This window comes from Sebastes fasciatus, chromosome 9 (genome assembly GCF_043250625.1).
Source record: "Sebastes fasciatus isolate fSebFas1 chromosome 9, fSebFas1.pri, whole genome shotgun sequence".
Lineage (NCBI taxonomy): Eukaryota > Metazoa > Chordata > Actinopteri > Perciformes > Sebastidae > Sebastes > Sebastes fasciatus.
This window is the reverse complement of record NC_133803.1, coordinates 15,440,047-15,462,086: the sequence shown is the minus strand read 5'-3', so window position 1 is coordinate 15,462,086 and position 22,040 is coordinate 15,440,047. Positions and strand designations below refer to the sequence as shown.

The window sequence follows — 22,040 nt, the reverse complement described above, 5'->3', positions numbered from 1 at the left end:
GGTGCACTGTGGGAAGTTGAGTTTTTTATTTAATGCCAAAGTCACATAAAGGGGCCGTACACTGAAATATATATATCTATATATGGACACACAGCTTATCCCTTGAAAAAAACACTGTTAGGAAGTTAGTAAACACAGTAGTAAAAATAGTAAAGTTTATAACATAACGATAAGAAACCCAAACAAACTAGGACTAATAAGATAAGATAAGATAAGATAAGATGGACCTTTATTAATCCCCAGAGGGAAATTCAGGTGTCAAAGCAGCAACATCAGCAAACAGAGTGAATCACAGGAGAGGTAAAGGTATACAAAAATTATAAAGACAATAATAGAGATATAAAAGATACAGAGTGAATGGGTGAACATAGTGTATACAGTCCGTCAATAAATAAATGTAGTATGTACAATAAATAAATCAATAAATAAATGTAATATGTACATATGTGCAGTCAGCAATAAAGTGGTATATAGGATGTATAGTGTAAAGTGAGTGTAAAGTGCGCCAGATAGTGCATGTTTAAATTTCTTAAAAGTCCTAATAGTTGTCATATGGGGGTCAGCCTTGGTTGTGGAGCCTGATGGCTACCAGCATGAAGGACTGACCCAGGCGCTTTGTGTTGTGCCGAGGAGGGATGAGTCTGTGGCTGAAGGTGCTCCTCATATTGACTAGCTCATCATGGAGGGGGTGGAAGGGGTTTTCCAGGATAGCGTCCAGCTTCCTCCTCATCCTGCCCTCTGCCACCACCGCCAGACCGTCCAGCTCAGATCCAACCACAGAGCCAGCCTTCCTCACCTATAATAGGCTATGATGCTACATTGTAGGCTATTATATCAAATATTATACTATATTAGACTATATATTATACTCTGATAGTGCACCTTTACTACTTTACTACTATGCAGACGACACACAAATTTACATAACTCTATCACCAGGAGACTACAGTCCAATACAAGCACTGAGTGAGTGCATTGAACAAGTCAATAATTGGATGTGCCAGAATTTTCTTCAGCTGAACAAAGACAAAACTGAGGTCGTAGTTTTTGGAGCCAAAAAAGAAAGATTAAAGGTTAGTGCTCACCTACAATCTGTGATGTTAAAAAGCTCGGACCAAGCCAGAAACCTTGGTGTAGTCATGGACTCAGACCTGAGCTTTAACAGCCATATTAAGACAATTACAAAGACAGCCTTCTATCACCTGAAGAATATAAGAAGAATTAGAGGACTGATGTCTCAGCAGGATTTGGAAAAACTAGTCCATGCATTTATCTTCAGCCGACTTGACTACTGTAACGGCGTCTTTACTGGTCTTCCTAAAAATTCGATCAGACAGCTGCAGCTGATTCAGAACCTGCTGCTGCTAGAGTCCTCACTAAGACCAAGATAGTGGATCATATCAGTCCAGTTCTGAGGTCTCTACACTGACTCCCTGTCTCTCAGAGTCCTCACTAAGACCAAGAAAGTGAATCATATCATTCCAGTTCTGAGGTCTCTACACTGGCTCCCTGTCTCTCAGACAATTTATTTCAAAATACTCCTGCTGGTTTACAAAGCACTAAATGGTTTAGGGCCAAAATACATTTCTGATCTTCTGCTATGTTATGAACCATCCAGACCTCTCAGGTCATCTGGATCAGGCCTGCTAAGTGTCCCCAGAGTCAAAACTAAACATGCAGAAGCAGCGTTCAGTTTTTATGCACCAAATATTTGGAACAAGCTCCCAGAAACCTGCAGGACCAACTCCAACTCTGAGTTCTTTTAAATCAAAGCTTAAAACGTTCCTGTTTGCTGCTGCCTTTTATTAAACCAGATAATGATCTGATACTGCACTAGAGCTTTTACTCTTGTGTGTTATATTCTATTTTAGCTTCGATCCTAGCTTTTATTTTTAGCTTGTTTTTATTTTCTTATATTTAATGTTTTTATGTTTTTATAACTGTTTTAATTATGTCTTAATGTTCTTTGCACTTTGTCGCAATGTTCTTGAATGTTTATGTAAAGCACTTTGAATTGCCCTATTGCTGAAATGTGCTCTACAAATAAAGCTGCCTTGCCTTGCCTATCACAGTTGATTGACATTTTTTAGAATATATTTTCACTATTAAAGTGAGATATTAGGTAACAAAGCTATATTCAAAATAAAGCTTGAGGTGTGTATATCTTTCACTGAATGTCTATAGTCTATAACCCTGATGAAATGATTGGATATGGTCTTGACTTTGGCCTCTTATTCATTACAGTTACAGCATTAGAGACAGTGACATTCTGTTGTATGAGCTGAGATGCCCTAACGTCACTATTACGACAGCATTTTTCAGGAACATAAAGTATTTGAATTGCAAAACCTGACTATGATGTAAGCTTAACTAATTAAAGCTTGACATCTTGGTGCTCTGGTGATTAAAGCCATACAGTGAAATATTGAATAACTTCACCTAACATTGCTTTGAGGTAAATGTTCTTGCTGGTGAATAATGAGTTGTAGCTGTGCTTCTGTTCACAGGGGACCATTTATTAGGGGTCAGGGTGAGGGAAGATGGATGGATGACATCATCATTACCATGAAATATTAGTGTGTAAAAATAAGGCAAGGCTAGTTTATTTGTATTATACCTTTCCAACACTAAAAGGCTAAAACAACATCTTATAATATAATGAAATATATGGATGCTAAATGTATTGAAACAGAATGAAATTAACTCACAAAAATACACAAAATATTGATAATAAATAAATAAAAGTGACTCTACAGTAATAATACAGAGCAGTAATAGATGTCCCTAAATTTAATAAGGGAAAAGTGAAGCAGAGAATATAATCAATCCAAGGCGCAGGAGAATAAGGAAGTCTTTAATTTAGATTTGAAAGTGGCTAAAATTGGGGTGCATTTAGGATCAATAGGAAGCTGGCTCATTCTGTCTGCAACATAGCGGCTAAATCCAATATGGTGTTTTTTTTTTTTTTTTATCTCGAGGCACTTCTAGCTGGCTGCCTCCTAAAGATCTAAAGGGCTTACTGGGTTTATATTCTTCAAGCATATCAGAAATGCATTTCGGCCCTCAGGCATTAAGTGATTTGTAAACTAACACCAGTACTTTAAAATTCGTTCCATAACTTTAACAGGAAGCCAGTGTAAAGATGTAAGAATGCTTCTTGCGGCGGCCTCCTGAAAGGGTCTGCAGGGATCTGTTGGGAAAACCAAACAAAGGGACCGTTGCTAAAGTCCACCCTGCTGAGATGAGGGCATGAATGAGTTTCTCTAAATCTTCTATGACATGAATCTTTTAATGCTTGCTATTTATTTGTAGATCTGATGTAAGTTATTCTGATGCTGAAGCTTGAATCTTTTTCCATTATAACACCAACATTTCCAACTCTGACTTTGAGTCGTTTAGTCCAGTTGCATCCATGAAGTGAGTTTAGAGTAATTTACAGGATTACTGGATTTGGCTGAAAGGTAGCATGTATGGGGTTCAAAAGGCCCAAGAATTGACCTCTGGGTGAATCTCCATGTCATAGGCCCTGTTCAGACCTTGCATTAGCATGCGTCCTGAGTGATCGGATCACAAGTGGACAGCTTTAAGTACGTCTGTTCACACCTTGCATTAGATTGTGTCTCCACATGCGTCTTGAGTGGCCACTTGCGATCCGATCTCACTTCCCCGCTCTATATGTAAATAAACACGTATAGTAAACACATGGCTAACACAGCAGATGTTGTGATGTAATACTACAGGAATGTCAGTAGTAATATCCTATCCCATATTCATGAATTTGGGTACATTTTATTAACATCAAAATATAAGGTTATTGTACCGGCGGTCCCCGGGGACCTCCGTGCCGCCAGCATCGCTGCCTTTGCCAGGCAACAGCGGGGTACAGAGCTTCAGAGAGTCAGGGATGAGGGCGTTATGGTGATTGGCTCAGATTCATGATTGCAAATGTCCACATCAACATAACCCCTGCCTTATATACCAGTGATTCTCAAAGTGTGGTCAGTGGGACTCTGTCAGGGGGTCCGTGAAATAATTAACTATAAATTATAAAATTGTGCTGTATCTTTAAAAAGTACATATCTACAGATGGGGACCATTTGCGCCACTAAAACAAGCATATTGTGTCCATTACTCCCACCCACGTTAGCTTTTGGGCCAATAGAAACTCATGAATCAGTCACTAGTGACTAGTCATTAGCCAGCGAGCATGGAGAAATATTTGAGTCAGTCCACATTGTCAAGTGACACTAAGCCCAAACTAACTAAATTGAGAAAATATGATGACAGTTATATCGAGCGACAGCGTCGGGAGACTAAAATCCGTCATGTGTCTTCAGGTGCTGGCGAACGAAGCCATGAAGTCGGCCAAGCTAAAGCAACATCTGATTACAAAGCACCCGGAATATCAGGGGAAAACAAAGTGGCGTTAACATGATTCAAATTGAAATGTGATTCTTTTTATCACTATCAAACAGGTCAGAAGTATTTAGGTTGAAACTAATTTAAATACGAATAGTTCCAATGGCATCTAAGAGTATAAATGGTAGTAAGCATTATGCTTAATCGGTGTTACGATTTTTCTCCCCTGGCCCCAAAAACTTTGAGAACCCCTTTTCTATATAACCTAAACCAACTACAGACAATAGGAGACAGCCATTATACCTTGTTTCCCAGTCTATCAAAGGCTGCTTTAGTTTCCCGAAGCACAGCCGGATGCTTTTCCTGAATCAGACGAAAGTCATTTAGTCAATCAAGCCAAAATAACAATGGTCAAGAACTCAATTAACATTTATGATTTTGTTGTTGAGCTGAATAAAATTAACTTTCTCAATCATTTCCCAATACATTTAAGATTTGAGATGGGTGTATTGAGTATAGAAGCAACATCAGGTTGCATGTTTTTAAGGATGAATGAAATGACTTTAAGAAGAAAGAAGAAGAAGAAACCTTTATTTGTCGTATACATACAGGTACATGAAATTTTACTTTTGAGCACATCCAGTTTTAAAGAAGCTACAGCACACAAACAGATGATGAGGAAACAGGAACATAATGGAAAGATAAGATGCAATACGGACATCAGTTGACTCAGTATCCCCCCAGGCTGTAATATGTATTTCAGTATGGCTTAGTAACCTGTTATCTTAACAATGATGGTTGTACATTATTGTAATTCTGATGTTGCAGCTCACAGGAAAACTGAGCGGAGTCAGTCCCGAGAGAGCAAAGAGGAAGACAGAAGACAGACGAACATACAGATACATACATGTACAGGGAGGAGGGGCACATCTGTCATCTTTCACGCCTGGACTGCTGCATATACCTCAAAGCCACAGATTGCATTAAATTAAGAGATTCTCTATCTATGCAGCTGTCTATTTATATCTGCAGCACTGGATGCATTGAATCACAGAAACTCATAGCTAATTTCTTATTTTATGGCGTGCAATTTCTATTTTACCATCGGCACATTAATCATATAAAGATGAAATACAATATGATACATTCTACATACATATTTAAATACATATTTCAAACTGACTCAACCCCCCCATCCAAAACGGAAACAAGAGGGGTCTGCCTCTTATGAGTGGCTTGCTTATATATATATATATATATATATATATATATATATATATACATATATACTGTATATATAGATACTGTATACTGTATATATACTGTATTATATAAATTATTACATTTTTAAGAAAAATAGATTTATAAATTAAATGAAATAATAATGATGATAATAATAATAATAATAATAATAATGATAATAATAATAATAATGATAATGATAATGATAATGATAATGATAATGATAATGATAATGATAATGATAATGATAATAATAATAAAAGACAAGCTTAAAAACGTCCACCTCATCTTTGCACTGACGACTCTTTTTTAGAAGAAATATACATGCCCCACTTCAGGAGATGTTTTTCTGTCCTGTCCTGCAGCCTATATGACATTCTTTCATATGCAGCTACTTTTCCTAATTCAGCCACCCAGGCATCTTCCAGTTCCTGAGAATGATTTGCTTTGTCTAATCATAATAGCAGTCTGAGTCCAATACTTCAGTGATTGTGGAAAAGCAGATAACACCTTAAAAGTCTCCTAATATATAAAGCTTTAGACAGAATACAAACTGCTTATTTTATGATATTAGCAATGTAACAGTGAATCTTCATCCAGAACCAATGGACTTTGGGGCATGTCCATAGCACATGTACCTTCATCATCACTACATTTCCAGCAGGTTGCAGAATCTTTTAAACCAAATCTATATAACCTACTTGGGGTCCAGTAGAAATTATGTAAAATTTTAAATTGAATAAGCCTCACCTTCAGATCTCTTGACATTATTTGGGAGTTGCTGCAAATCTCATCCCATTCATGTTCATCAAATGATACACCCATTTCTCTTTCCCAGACACCCATAGCTAATTTCAGACAGCTAATTTCTAACACAACAATTCAAGTGCTGTAGTTTGAGTGAAATACCTTATCTTACGTAGGAGAAAAATCTATTTTCAGCTGTTAATTATCTTGTTCTGGTTATTTTAGTTAAAATTGAAACCTTGATGCAAAAATTAAAAAAAAAACCTTGATGTCGAAACACAAATGAACTAATAAGGCACATGTAAACTCCAGAGTCAGTCAGAAAAAAATGTCAAGACTGCTCTAATAAGAGTGACCTTGTCTTCAACCAGATGCTCGTATATTAATAGCTCCTCCAAGGTGTTACTATTCTGTCTACAAAGGTTGGCACCTCATTAACCGTCGTGGAGCCCCATTGTGTCCATTGATACGGCATCTGAAGAGTTTTGACTCTGAGAAAGTACTATCTGATTATATACCACTCATGAATGCTATACAAAGGACAGTAGAGGAAGTATTACGATCCTACTTGCATCAGTATTCCTTTACAAAACTAGCAATACCACAAAATGTATGTAATGTAAAAAATGCTCCATTAAATGTAAAAGTCCAGTGCTGGTTGTGGAATAAAACAGGTGCTCAAACATTTTTGTCCTTGTCTGTTGACTGCAATATTGCTAAAATATGAATATACTGCAAGTGTATTGCATCTTGACCTAAAGCTTTCAAGGGCCAGCACATCACCACAGTGCACAGCAGTACAATTTGAGTTGGGGAGAGGGGGGAGAGAGAAGAGCTGCATGTCTCCATGTTAATTGATTTCCAATAATAAATATATACATACATTTGCATAAAGCAAGCATATTTGCCCACTCCCATGTTGATAAGAGTATTAAATACTTGACAAATCTCCCCTTAAGGTACATTTTGAACAGATAAAAATGTTTTTGGACTGTCTTAGACCATAGGAATAACATGTATGGAGTGGCTGGAGTGGAGTGAATTATATACTGTTGGTTTAATTTACTGCCTAACTTATACGCCATTTGTAAGTTTTTCTGAAATGTAGTGGAGTAGAAAAAAATATAAAATAAGATAAAATAAGATAAGATATTCCTTTATTAATCCCGCAGTGGGGAAATTTGCAGTGTACAGCAGCAAAAGGGGATAGTTAAAAAAACAAGATGCATCAGCTAACACGGAAAAAAAGAGCTAAACAAAGTGTAACAAAATATGAACCATTTAAATAGAAGGAAGTATAACAATAGGAGCAGTATATACAGTATTGACAATAAACAGATTATTAACACAATTGCACAAGTGGAAAATTATATTGCACAGTGAGAATGAAATGAATGAATGCATGAAATTAAAAGGTTAGGTCAGTTTTTTGGTATAGATAGATAGATAGATAGATAGATAGATAGATAGATAGATATAAACTTTATTGATCCCGAGGGAAATTCAAGTTTCCAGCATCAGTTCCATAGTGCAAAACATGTTAGGAAAAAGGCAGTAAAAAAGTTAGTAGTGCAAAGTACAAAGTACAAAAAAATATACCAGATATATATATATATAAATACAAAGAGATGAAGAAAACTGTTAAAACTGAAATATATAACTAAAGTATATATATGAAGCATTCATTTCAAAACAGACTATTAACAAAATTGCACAAGTGGGAAATGATATTGCACAGTGAGAATGAAATGAATGAATGAATGAGTGAAATTCCACCTGAAAATATCAGGTTATTGTCAGTTTTTTGGTGTGTAAGTGGTCTACTGGGAGCAGTGCTGGTTGTGGAATAAAACCGGTGCTACATTTTTGGTCCTTGTCTGTTGACTGCAATATTGCAAAAAATATGAATATACTGCAAGTCTATTCTATTTTGACCTATAGCTTTCAGGGCCAGCACATCACATCACATCCCTGCAGTGCACAGCAGTACAATCTGAGTTGGGGAATAGCTGTATGTCTCCAAAAAACGGGTTGTAATTTATTCCTCTCAAGGGATTGGTCACGGATCGATGCGCGTTCGCGACGCTCCGAGGCGGCGCGCCTCCGTGTGCTTGTGAGAGCATCGCTTGGAAGAAGAAGAAGAGGAGGAGGAGAGACAGAGAGAGACAGAGAGAGCTGTTAACCACACCACCACCAAGTTGTCCACCGAATGTCTGCCTCTTCCCGCTGCCAATGAACGATCCTCGCATTCCTATGTCTGCCAAATGACACACTGAACGACCAGGCTTCCACCTCTGCTCTGAGGATTCAGGACTCCGACTGCGGGTTGCACGTTTTTTCCAGGTAAGCCTCCTCCTCCTCCTCTCTCCTCCTCCATCCACCGATGTGTATGTCGGTGTGTTTACGCGCTATCCGTGCTTTAAAGGGTGCGGGCGTTTTGCAGTAGAGCTGTCCAAGGTGCTGAAACGGGCAGTGGCTGCTGGTAAGAATAAAAAAACACAACCACTGTGTAGTAGAGAGATGACGGCCTCATGTTTTCATGACTTCGCTGTTTGCATGCTGTAGGCTATTTAGTGTTGCAGGATGTCGTGTGGGTGTCGTACAGAAAGAACGATGCATCTGTAAACGTGCATACTGTACCATATCGGTTACATTACGCACAGGTTTTGCGCGTTTTTGTTTTGCTGCTCTGCACGAATGGATGTATCTAAGCTGCATTGTGTACCTCCTCCAGGGACTGTGTTTTTTTAATTTTTTTTTTACTGCATTTATACCGTTGTCAGGGTTGTGAGGGTCTTCATCTCATGTTGCCATTGCAATCTTAGGATGAATCAGAATCAGAATCGTGTTTATTGCCAGGTGTAAAAGAGGTATACACTAGGAATTTGCTTTGGTTTTGTTGGTGCAAGTCAAACAGTATAACAACAACAGAATAGATAAAAACGTTAGAATAAAATATGAATAAAAAAATTGCAGAGTATAGGTGCCATGTAGGATGCGAGAGGATTGAACATCCTCTGATGTCAACAAACAGTAAAAAAAAGATCATTTGTGGTGCAATGAATCCATCTGAGAAAAAAAGAGTACATGGTGAGCCAATCACTGCTTTTCAAGTTCAACTTCTGTGTCCCCATTCACTGGGAATTCACATTCCTTACCAGTAACCCCCAAATAAGCCACCACCACAACCACCAGCATTCTTTAAAAAAAAAAATGTCCTTGTCAAGACCTTGTAAAAATGTGAAACACATGTAGCTGTTCCACGTGGAAAATGCCAAATATGTTCCAAACGGTGACATCCAGGCCCCACAAGTTATGTAAATTCTTCTCTTCTTGGCAAGGCAAGGTAAGGGGCAGGTCACGTCCAGTGTACTGCATTGTTCTTCTGATGGACCAAAATATCCCTTTCTGTCCACAACAGGAGCACCTGACATTTTCCTGTGGCAGATTTACTCACTGGATCATGGCACAGACCAACAGCGGTGGGCAGGGGACCAACGGGGTAGCGGATGAGTCCCCCAACATGATAGTGTACAGAAAGGTAAGGCAGCTGCTATTTTTAGTCTGCACGTGTGTGTGTGTGTGTTTGTGAGTGTCTCTCTTGTATCAATTCACTTGACGATGAGCTGTGCAGTGGAAATTGCTAATACTAATGGCATGGCAGTGTTCTGGTTCCATGGTTTGGTTTATCAGCTTGATGAGAGTACATGCAATTTATCTCTCACAAACATGCATGCCATGCAAATTCAGACCATGCTCAAACATGCAGTGAGACACCCTGACAGGCATGCCCACATTTCCCAGTTGAACTATCATCTTTTATTGCTAACATGTTAGAGGATGGCGTTTTAACTGACTGACATTAATGGAACCCAAAAGGAAGCCACAGGCTTTTTAACTATGCTCATTACACTGCTACTGGTGTATTATTTCACTGTTACTGTAAATGTGTTACTACATTAGAGAAGTAGAGAAAGGGAGGGGAGGGAACTGGCCCTCTGCTGAGACACCTTAATGCAGTGCTGCGGATTAATAAAATAATAATGTGCAGGGAAGATAACATTTGTTTGCTTTGTTGCCCCCGCGACCCGATCCCGGATAAGCGGTTGAAGATGGATGGATGGATGGATGGATGCTTTGAGGCTTGAGGGCCAATTATAGTTTCATTTAGAAACTTTAACACCTGCAGTGCGAAATACAAATGCAACAAATTCAAACAAGGGAAGATAGGAAATTAAATCAGACAATAGGAGGACAGTAGATGCTAAAATATATGAGTGAAATTAAAAACAGAGACCATTAAGAATAATAAAAATGAGTGAATTAATAAAAAAACAATAATAATATAATAGGGCTGTCAATCGATTCAAATATTTAATCGCAAATAATTGCATGATTGTCTATAGTTAATCGTGATTAATCGCAAATTAATCGCACATTTTTTATCTGTTCAAATTGTTCCTTAAAGGGAGATTTGTCAAGTATTTAATACTCTTATCAACATGAGAGTGGGCAAATATGCTTGTTTTATGCAAATGTATGTATATTATTTATTATTGTAAATCAATTAATAACACAAAACAATTACAAATATTGTACAGAAACCCTCACAGGTACTGTATCTAGCATAAAAAATATGCTCAAATCATAACATGGCCAACTCGAGCCCAACAGGTAACAACAGCTGTCAGTGTGTCAGTGTGCTGACTTGACTATAACTTGCCCCAAATTGCATGTGATTATCATAAAGTGGGCATGTCTGTAAAGAGGAGACTCATGGGTACCCATAGAACACATTTTCATTCACATATCGTGAGGTCAGAGGTCAAGGGACCCCTTTGAAAATGGCCATGCCAATTTTTCCTTGCCAAAAGTTAGCGTAAGTTTGGAGCGTTATTTAACCTCCTTCATTCCTTCGCTCCTAGCTGGTATAAAATAGTTGGTATCGATAGATTCCTACGGTTTTCTAGTTTCATATGAGGCCAGTATCTTCACTCTAGCTTTAAGACTGAGCCTGCTACAACCTAAAATTCGCAAGTTGCGTTAATGCGTTAAAGAAATTAGTGGCGTTAAAACTAATTTGCGTTAACGTGTTATCATATTAACTTTGACAGCCCTATAAAATATATAAGCGAAATTCAAAACACAGACCATTAAGAATAATAGAATGAGAGAATAAATCAAAATAATAATAATAATAATAATAATAATAATAATAATAATAATAATAATAATAATTACAATGACATTAATTATGAGCTAAATTAAATAAAAAGATTTTTAGCTGTTGTTTAAAAATGTCCACACAGACCGCATCTCTTATACCTTTTGGTAGAGCATTACATAATTTTGGAAAATAGTTAAAAAAGCTGCACTGCCTATTTTGTTGTGCGTGTAATTGCATTTAAATACCCAGCAATAAAAGATCTGAGAGCTTGTGGATGCTTCTAAAACAACAGAGAGTCTGCAGTGCAGGCCGGTCCCAAACCATCAAACCTTTACACGTCCAGTGTGTAGGATCTGGCGGTATCTAGTGATGAGGTGAGGAGATTGCAACCAACTGAAGCCTCTCCCGTGTGCCAAGCACGTTGGAGAACTACGGTGGCCGACGCGAAAACACGAATGGCCCTCCAGAGCCATTTGTTGTAAGAGTAGCGTAGGCCATTTGGAGCAGAGCCAGTGTGAGAGTGTGTGTGTGTACGTGGGAAGTGAGTGGTGAAGCCAGAGAGAGAGAGAGCGTCTGAGATGGGAGCGAGTAACGTTATTGACTTCGGCCCAAGCAGCAGAAGTTAACAGTGTTTGGTTTGTCCGTTCTGGGCTACTTTTGAAACATGGCGGTGCAACATGGCGAACTCCGTGAAGAGGATCCGCTCCCTATGTAGATATTAACGGCTTATTCTAAGGTAATGAAAACACAACAATTCTTATTATCAGTAAACATACACTAAAGAAAACATACTTATTCATATTATTTTCCATTTCTGCCAATAAGTCCCCCTATATGTTACACATTGTTCCTTTAAGAGCTTTAAAAACAAGTAAAAGAACCTTAAAAACCTATTTTCTAACTAAAAGATACTGGGAGCCACTGACTATATATACAGTATATACACTGTATATACGATGAGGGTGTGTGCACTGCTCCTCATGTGCATTCGTGGCTGTAATCTTTTGTTCTCCCTTGACAAAAACAGCTACATTTAAGATTTGCCTACAAATAAACCATTCTGAAAAGTGCTTTACATCAGGAGAGGCATCTGTTCCCTGGTGGTGCTGTTATTGTCTTATAGCTAGGGAATTTCTCTGATCTGTTTAGTATGAACCATGCAGCATGTGTTACATGTCTTGCACATAAAATCCAATGCCTAATTCACTCATCCCAGGTATTCCATAATTAAATATGGCTGGATTCTAGCTTATGGTGTCCTGCGAATAAACACCTCCAGTATCACACCAGAGCAACAACAGCTGTACGTACGTGGACGTTGCCTGACGGGCGGCGTAATGTTTTACTTCACTCTCAGACGCACCGATGAAGTGATAATTTTCTCCATCTTACTTGAGGATGACTCAAGCGTTGAGTGAATTCCTTCATTTCATTCTCTTCACCCTTCAGCGAATGCTCCCGTTCCATCTGTGACAGCATCTGCACCCCAGGAAGAGGATACGCTTAGCATGATATCATAGATTGACGGTCTTTTATAGCACTCGCAGCGCGTTAGGCAATATCACTGCCAGTGTGGGACGAGATTTGCTGGAAGGGCCGCTGTATGCTTGCAGCAGAAAGGTTGCTTTTTTATTTTCTATCTCTCAATTTTCAGGATCTTCCCAAAGCAGGATGACTGGCTCATAAAATAGATTGATCATAAAGTAGGTCAAATATTGAGGATAATGGAGATAGATGAATGGGACTGGTTTTGTAATTTTGGAGGAAACCATGTCTCTTATTAAACTTCATTTTAATATTAAACAGTATAAAAAAATGCTAAGGCATGGAAACTAGTTGCATCCTGTTTATTAAATATTGACTCGAGGTCTTTTCAGCTATTGAATTACATGTGATGGCTCTTCCTTTTTCCTGCTATTGATCCGAACGTCCTGCTTTTTCGATCACGCCATGAGGGATCTGTAGAACCGAGTATGCAAATAAGAAAAATATCCGTAGCCTGTGTGTTTACTTTGCAGCTTCAGCAACCAGACTTAAAGTGGCAGTAGGCAGAATGTTTTTGCCATCATTGGGCAAAAAATTCCATAATAACCTTTCAGCATATTGTAATTCAAGTGTTCTGAGAGAAAACTAGACTTCTGCCTCTCCTCATGGCTCTGTTTTCAGGATTTAAAAAATCTAGCCTGTGACGGGGGACTTTAGCCAATCACAGGTCATTTCAGAGAGATCAAACGGTCAAACTAGGCAGCGCTGATCAAATATTAATCAATATTCTGTTACTGTAATGCCTATTTCTCTCCTCAAATGTTTTCAGAAACATCTTGTAGTGCACTGTTTAGCTATAAAATGAGAAAGTTTGCTCTGGCTGGTGGGCGGTGCTTGGTATTCCCTCAACTGATCTCAACATGGCTGGGTCACAAACTTTCTCATTCTACAGCTAAAGAGTACACTACAAAATGTTTCTGAAAACATTTTATGTGAAATATTGATTCATATTTGATCAGCGCTGCCTAGTTTGACCGTTTGATCGGAGTTTGCGAGTGATTGACAGCTGCCTCCGTTGAATGAACAGCCAATAGGAACCCTCTCTTTCTGAAATGACCTGTGATTGGCCAAAATGTCTCTTGTCATGGGCTAGATTTTCTAAAGCCTGAAAACAGAGCCATGAGGAGGTGCAGAAGTCTAGTTTTCTCTCAGAACACTTGAATTACAATATACTGAAAGATTATTATGGAATTTTTGCCCAATGACGCCAAAAATATTCTGCCTACTGCTGCTTTAAATGTTTTTATTTCTTCAAAATTCGGAGGCAAGAAGGATTTTAGACTTAAGGGGCTGTTTGATCAGATTAATATCTTGGTCATGAAGCTTTCCTCCACCGTCCAGTCCCCCTTCACCTCCCAACACTTGACCACACATGGCTTCTGTACACTGACTGACACTGACTGACCTAGATGCACCGCAGAATGAAAGAACGCGGTGAAGGCGGCGAGGACCAAATTGTGCTTCTGGAGTGGGTTTAATTCAAAACTGCAGTTGGAGGAGAGCTGTCTGTATACGCGCGGACACCGCCAGGATGAACAGGTGCCCCCAAATGCTTTTCAGATGGAGATGACTTGGCAGAGGTGTTGCAACCCACACTGACTGGGCCCTCGCTATACCGCTTGAGCTAAATTCTCAAGTGGAAAACATGCTTTTATGTTCTGTGTTGCTGTTCAGACATCTTGTGCGGGAATATCACAAATACACAGGGGAGATGCTATATAAAATGTTGATATTGAAGCACATCTACTCGGTAGAGAGTAGTATATGGGCTAGTACAGGAAGGATTATGTAATATGAGCAGAGGGAGCTTTATGGTCGAGGACAGCAGATAGTGGTTTGATAGTCATTCCGCTGGGAGCATAACTACATCATTTAACTCTCTCAGTCTTTCTTCCATTCCGGCCCGTCCACCCCCCCCGCTCCTCATTAACATCCTAATGAAAACAGATGGGTGAGCTGAGGTGTTGACCTGCTTGCTGCAGAGATGTGTGCAGAGATGTCTGTTTTCCTCAAGGACGCATGCACACTAGGACCTCGCTTGAATGCACATATACTACATGTATTGAAACTGTACACACACAGCATTTAAAGGGCCAGTGTGTAGGATTTCAGGGAAGCTATTGGCAGAAATAGAATGTAATATATAACAACTATGTTTTCATTAGTGTGTAATCACCTGAAACTAAGAATAGTTGTGTTTTCGTTAACTTAGAATGAGCCTTTTCTATCTGCATAGGGAGCAGGTCCACCATGTTGTTATGCCATGTTTCTACAGTAGCCCAGAACGGACAAACCAAACCCTGCGCTCAAGAGAGAGCCATTTGCGTGTTTTTGTCATCTGAAGGCCACCATAGTTCTCCGACACTCTTGGAAATGGACGGGCGAGCAGTTGCAATCTGCGACGTCACCGCCAGATGCCACTAAATCCTACACACTGCTCCTTTAAAGGGTACAGTACAGTAACACGTTTCAATTTGAATCATGCTAAGATAAGATGACATAACCCTTTATTAGTCCAACAGCGGGGATTTTTGCATTGTCACTGAATGTTAAATCCACTTATATACCTTTAAACAGAGTTTGATTTCATTGAAATTGCTCAACATAAAAGCATTTGTAGCCCACGTTTCGAAGTAATTGATGAACAATTTCAGAAAATTAACAGCAGCAAGACTGGCATAGTCCTAATTAATCCAGATATTTAAACTAAACCAGTCTAAAGCTGACTGTTATTTAGTGCTTCAATTTAAAAATAATGACGTTATGTGACACAATATGTTTGTTTTAATGGTCCCCATTTGTAGATATGGACTTTTTATTATTTCATACTTTATAGCAAATTGTTTCAGGGACCGCCTGACAGAGTGCCCCCGACCCCGCGGGGGTCCTCGGACCCCACTTTGAGAATCACTGACACTACGTCACTGCTTTTTGCTAATGGCTGAGTGGGCGTATCCATTTGAAAAAAAGAAGAAGAAAAAAGAAACAGAACGCAGATGGACCTGCCCTTTAAACAGTTACATTTGTTGTCTTCGTGATGAACTGATTTATTGACGCTGGTAACCCTACCAACAAGCGATGCGTCAGAACTCCTCCTGTTTATCAAGAAAAGCCAATAAAATGTTCAATGGAAGGATTCAGCGGATGTGCACTGCACGTCCGAGGGTCTAGAATCATTACTTAGCATATAAAAGTCTTTGTGATGTCTTGCTGCTCTCACATTAAACATGTCAGGCTTACTTTATAACATCAAATGTACCAGAGTGTACAGTATGTGGGTGCGTGTTTTATTTTTTTCACGCCTGCTCACATGTGTGCAACATGAATAATGCTGCGATGCATGTGCGAGCATGTGTATGTAGGGCGAATGTTGCTAAGAGAGAGTCCTGAATTTTTTATGCGAGCCTAAAACAGCTCTGACGAAGTTCATAGCCACTCAGCGCGAGAGAGGAGGGAACAGCCGGCGCTTTGTGTTTGCGTGTGTGTTTGTGTCTCTGTAGGTGTGCGTCTGTGTGTGCTGACTAATTAAGTGAGTGGTAAGAAAGACGAAAGAGGTAATATATATTTAAATTATTAGACTTAACATAGATAGATATAGTAAAATATTGATGTCACTTCATCTTCCGTAAGTGAAAATCTACAGTGCTTGCCAGTCTCCTACAACTTCATTCAGCCGGTAAATAAAAATCTTCAGATGAGCACAAAGGCTGAAGACGCAGTTACCACCCACCTTTACAACCTCACCTTTGCGTTGACACATTTTCCCTTAGCAACGGCACAGGACGTTTTTTTGTTGCTCCAGAGAACACGTGAGATGTTACGGGAGTGAACATTTTCTGTTGCTTCTCCCACCCCATAAAATTGACATAAATTTTCAAACATTGTAACAAAACGTTCATTTTCCACCAGTTATTTGGCTTGAAATGTAATAATTTAACAATCCACAAGCTACAAAATCCCTCTTTTATCTGGAAAAGTAGGATTTTTAGGATCTCATATAAAACAAATCAAGAGAACTTTTTTTTTTTCCAGCCGATTAGACTATTGTCAGGCTATTAAATAGGCGTTATCAGTCGTTATAAGCCCCATCGATGTGGGTCAGTAGGGGCCTACTACTCCCATTAGTAGGTTTTATCATCTATTCACATGGTAGATCACCGAAAGAAGGTATAAAAGAACACGATAGTGACCGCTAGCGACCATCGTAATGATGACAGGAGCAGAAGCGGTAGTCAGGCGTTGTAGTATAGACAGAGTGAAACTCCATAAGGGGTGGAGGTCGGGGATGATGGATGGGACTTTCACCCAGGAGACTGGAGTTTGCATCCCGTTTGTAACCAACAATGTGTAGTTGTGTTTGTGATCGTAGTTATTTTAACCCAAAACACAGTGTTTTCCTCTAAACTTAACCAAGTGTTTTTTTTGCCTAAACATAAAGAAGTTGTAATTTTGTTGCCTAAACCTAATGAAGCCTTTTTGTCTGTGTTAAAATCGTGACAACATGTAGAATGTGTTGCTTTTAAGTTTCACTTTCACTTTTACAATGTAGTAGGCGTAGTAGGCCCCTAATAACCCACATCTATGGTGCTTATAGCAACTGATAACGCCTATTTAATGGCCTGGTAACAGTCGAATCAGGTGGTTGTTTTGCAGTATATCGTATCTACTGGAGTCTGATCTTCCTCTGTGGTGTAGTATCTGACAGCTGAGGCACCAGCCCACTCTTATTTACATCTGAGCTGTCGACATCCAGTAATTGTTCTTCCAGCGGCCAGTTTGGCTTCTGTCTCTGTGCGGAGACATTATCCTATATGTATGTGTATTCATCTTATTCTGTTTTTTCTTTTCCATGGCAGCACATGCAACATTGCATCACACTCTCATTGCTGTCTTCAGTCCTTCAGGGAGAGTACGGTTTTACATTCTGCTGCTTACATAAATGTCAATACTGTGCATCTATGAGGTAATTGGTCGCTGGTGAAACACAGTCTTTTCTGCAGATAACAATCTAAAGTGTATGAGTCTGTGGTTCTTATTGCACATTTCACCACTTTACAGTATGTAAACAAGCTAAGTGTAGGCATAATGGCCAATCAAATGTCAGATAATGGAACAATCAAATATAGTATTTAAGTATATTTATTGTGACTTTTATGCCAAGTTCAGCTAGCTATTTGACCTGATAGTAGATGTGAAACTAACATGGAATACAGACATGTTTTTTCCCCCCGGTAGTTCCTTTACATACATTAGTCAAAATTAGCTAGTCCCTGATGAATATAAGCTTCATCGTTCATCATAGTCATTAGGCCAAATACTACATTAGACATGGTTATAACTTTAGTTTGTGGCAACATTACTCCGATTCTGATTCTTTCACAAGTGATTCTCAAAGTGGGATCTGCGGACCCACAGGGGTCCTTGGCACTCCGTCAGGGGGTCATCAAAATGATTTGCTATTAATTATAAATGGTGCTTTAGACTGGTAATTAGAGAATTATAAATATCTGGATATATTAGGACTATGCCAGTCTTCCTACTGTTTTCTGAAAGCTTTTAAGATCAATTATTTGAAATTGAAGCTATAAATGCTGTCAATTTGAGTCCAAATACTATTTGAAAAAAATCAACCTCTGTTTAAAGGTATATAAATGATAATAACATTCAATAACATTACAAATTTCCGCGCTGTGGGACTCATAAAGGATTATCTCATTTTAACATAATTCAAATTGTAATTTATTTAGGTTGAAAGGTTTTAGAATACAAATAGTTTAAATGGCATCTAAGAGTCCAAAAGGTAGTAAACATTTTGCTTAATCGGTGTTACGATTGAAGCAGCAATAGGCAAGGTTGGAGCAAATATGATGTGTCCCCCGGTGCTCCTAATAGCATCTGCAAAATTTCACAGACCGGAGGAAAACAACCAATCAGAGCCGAGCTGGAGCCTGCCGTCTTTGAGCAGCTGTCAATCACTCGCAAACTCTGATCAAACGGTCAAACTAGGCAGCGCTGATCAAATATTAATCAATATTCTGTTACTGTAATGCCTATTTTCACACAAAATGTTTTCAGAAACATCTTGTAGTGTACTGTTTAGCTGTAAAATTAAAAAGTTTGTGACCCGGCAGCCATGTTGAGATCAGTTCTACCAAGCACCGTCCACCAGCCGGAGCAAACATTCTCATTTTACAGCTAAAGAGTGCACTACAAGATGTTTCTGAAAACATTTGAGGCGAGAAATAGGCATTACAGTAACAGAATATTGATTCATATTTGATCAGCGCTGCCTAGTTTGACCGTTTGATCAGAGTTTGCAAGTGATTGACAGCTGCCTCCGTTGAATGAACAGCCAATAGGAACGCTCTCTCTCGGAAATGACCTGTGAAGTCTAGTTTTCTCTCAGAACACTTGAATTACAATATGTTGAAAGGTTATTATGGAAGTTTTGCCCCAATGATGCCAAAAATATTCTGCCCTTTAATCTGTGTCACAATTAAGAAGGGGTCTTAGGAATCTTTTTCTCCCCTGTAAGGTTCCCCTGGAATGCCTGTTTTGGACTGCTCTCAGCCAAAAATAGCTTTTGCATGTAACATACTGCATAACAGAAATAATTAGGCCAGAGATAATAATTATGGGCAAAGTCAAAGAGATTATTAACATTTCTTTACAAGCTTTCCTTCTCACAATGCTAGAATTCTTTCACAGGAAAATCTGTCCTTCACACTTTTGAAAAGGGTGTTGATGCCACACTGTGAGATTTGAACTAAGTGTGACTCAGTAATGAAGTAATGAACAAACAAATAACAAACAGGGCAAAGGTATTAGTGCAAGCTATTGATTTGTCAATTGATGAAGCGGTTGTGTACAAAGAGATCATTTTGCAGGAACAAGACTTTCCCTCTCCTCCCTCTGCATCGCTGCAACACAACGGTAATACAGTATTGTTACATGATGCAGAACTGCAGCCATTATTAATACACGAGCCTTGGTTTAGACTGCTACAAATTCAGCCGAGATATTCAGCTTTCATATTTTCAATCCAGGCCTGATCTGCATCTGTTAAACCTGACCTATATCAGCCTGCCCTGTTATCAATACAATTTCCAAACCATCCCACATTGTTCGTGAGTCACAAAGCGGAGGGAACCGAATGCATTTTCAGCTTTTTCTCAGTCGAGAGCCAGATTGAAGGGTTCTTGTGCTGCCTGTCTGCCTCAATCTGCAATCAGAAGATCAGGAAGACCGAGAGAAAGAGGGAGAGAGGAGGGTGGAGGGGGGGAGGCTGAGGTGGGATGATCTATAATTGCCAGATCAGAGAGAAATCTTTGTGTGTGAAGTAGGGCTCTTTGTATGTCAGCTTGCCAGCCAGGCGACTTCTCTTCCTGTGTGTGAAAACATGCATGTTCTCTTTTGCATACACGGTTGCGGGAGAGTGTGGGTGTTTGGCAGATGCTGTTAGATGGAAATTTGGCATTTATGTCTTTGTGTGTTTCAAACTAATCCATTTTTGCCTGTATTTGCTGACGTCAAGACCTCAACGCCAATTAGAGGGGCTGGCATTAGTGACACATGCTACAGTCGATAGTGGTGTAGTTCTGGTATATGTCATCATACTACGGGGGCTGAAATATGCTGCGTCTTTGACACAATGCAATCTATAACTGATACATTCCACAAACACCATGATTGACTGGAGGCTTTCTCGATAAATCCAATTTGAGAATGCGTACAGCACAGTTTCTGTGAGCGGTTCCCTCTCCTCAGTCCTACTTCAAAGAGATATTATAAAACTGCAAAATAAACAGAAAGAAAGGCACACAGGGAAGGTGGCAAAGCTCTCACTGTTACTCTATCACGCAATACATCTGAATAATATTAAAAGTCCTCCTTCTATGATAGCTTAGCAATTAGTCAGTATTAGTGGCTATTGACATTAAGTATGCTTTGTTTGGATCCATAAACTATCTTGGGCTGGAAGCCAGAGCCATTAAAGTGACACTTTACAACTACAGTATGCAACTATTTAGGCCCTGTATACACGTATACAGATATTTTTAAAAACTAGGGTTGTCAAAGTTAACGCCACTAATACTCAAGAAAACCTAAGGAATCCATTGGTACCAACCATGTCATACTAGCTTGTCAAGAAGGAGACTAAATAACGCTCCAAACTTGCACTAAAATTTGGCGAGGAAAAACTGGCATGGCCATTTTCAAAGGGGTCCCTTGACCTCTGACCTCAAGATATGTGAATAAAAATGGGTTCTATGGGTACCCACGAGTCTCCCCTTTACAGACATGCCCACTTTATGATAATCACATGCAGGTTGGGACAAGTCATAGTCAAGTCAGCACACTGACACACTGACAGCTGTTGTTGCCTGTTGGGCTTGGATTTGCCATGTTATGATTTGAGCTTTTTTTTTATGCTAAATGCAGTACCTGTGACGGTTTCTGGACAATATTTGTCATTGTTTTGTGTAATTTCCAATAGTAAATATATACATATATTTGCATAAAGCAAGCATATTTGCCCACTCCCATGTTGATATGAAATACTTGACAAATCTCCCTTTGAGGTATATTTTGAACAGATAAAAAAAATGTGCGATTAATTTGCGATTAATCGTGACTAATTAGTTGAATCGATTGACAGCCCTGAAGGACCTCCATTTCGTCATTTATGCATGTAAAGAGACATTTGATGAGCAGAGTGATGACAGTCATGCAGTTGGACCAAGAATCCCAGCCCCCCCACCAACAATAACTGTCATCCAACTGACTGTAATGAAGCCGAAGGAAAGGGAGTGAGTGAATTCCTTGACCCTTAACTTGTCATCTCACTTGTGGTGACATGTAAATATTACCGCAAATGTTTTGGCAGACAACATATTAAAAACCTGTAAAACATGCAGGATCCACTGTCACGGTAGTGAACTCTTTAAGCCTGATCGTCTGCATCCTAACCAAACAGGAT

At 39.1% G+C, this 22,040-nt stretch overlaps 1 protein-coding gene across 3 annotated transcripts in view; it reads left to right on the top strand.

The window, feature by feature from the left end:
• Nucleotides 1–8,503: 8,503 nt before the first annotated feature.
• The window catches only part of rgs7a (regulator of G protein signaling 7a), an 89,867-nt gene continuing 76,330 nt past the window's right edge, over nucleotides 8,504–22,040 (top strand). Inside the window, exons 1-2 of one of the 3 annotated variants that reach the window (XM_074646232.1) lie at nucleotides 8,504–8,691; nucleotides 9,770–9,889. In XM_074646232.1, coding sequence (XP_074502333.1) covers nucleotides 9,812–9,889 — 78 coding nt within the window. In that variant the 5' untranslated portion in view covers nucleotides 8,504–8,691; nucleotides 9,770–9,811. Of the gene's footprint in view, nucleotides 8,692–8,732; nucleotides 8,831–9,769; nucleotides 9,890–22,040 lie in introns of those variants that run through there. The other 2 variants (XM_074646234.1, XM_074646233.1) reach the window with 2 other exon arrangements.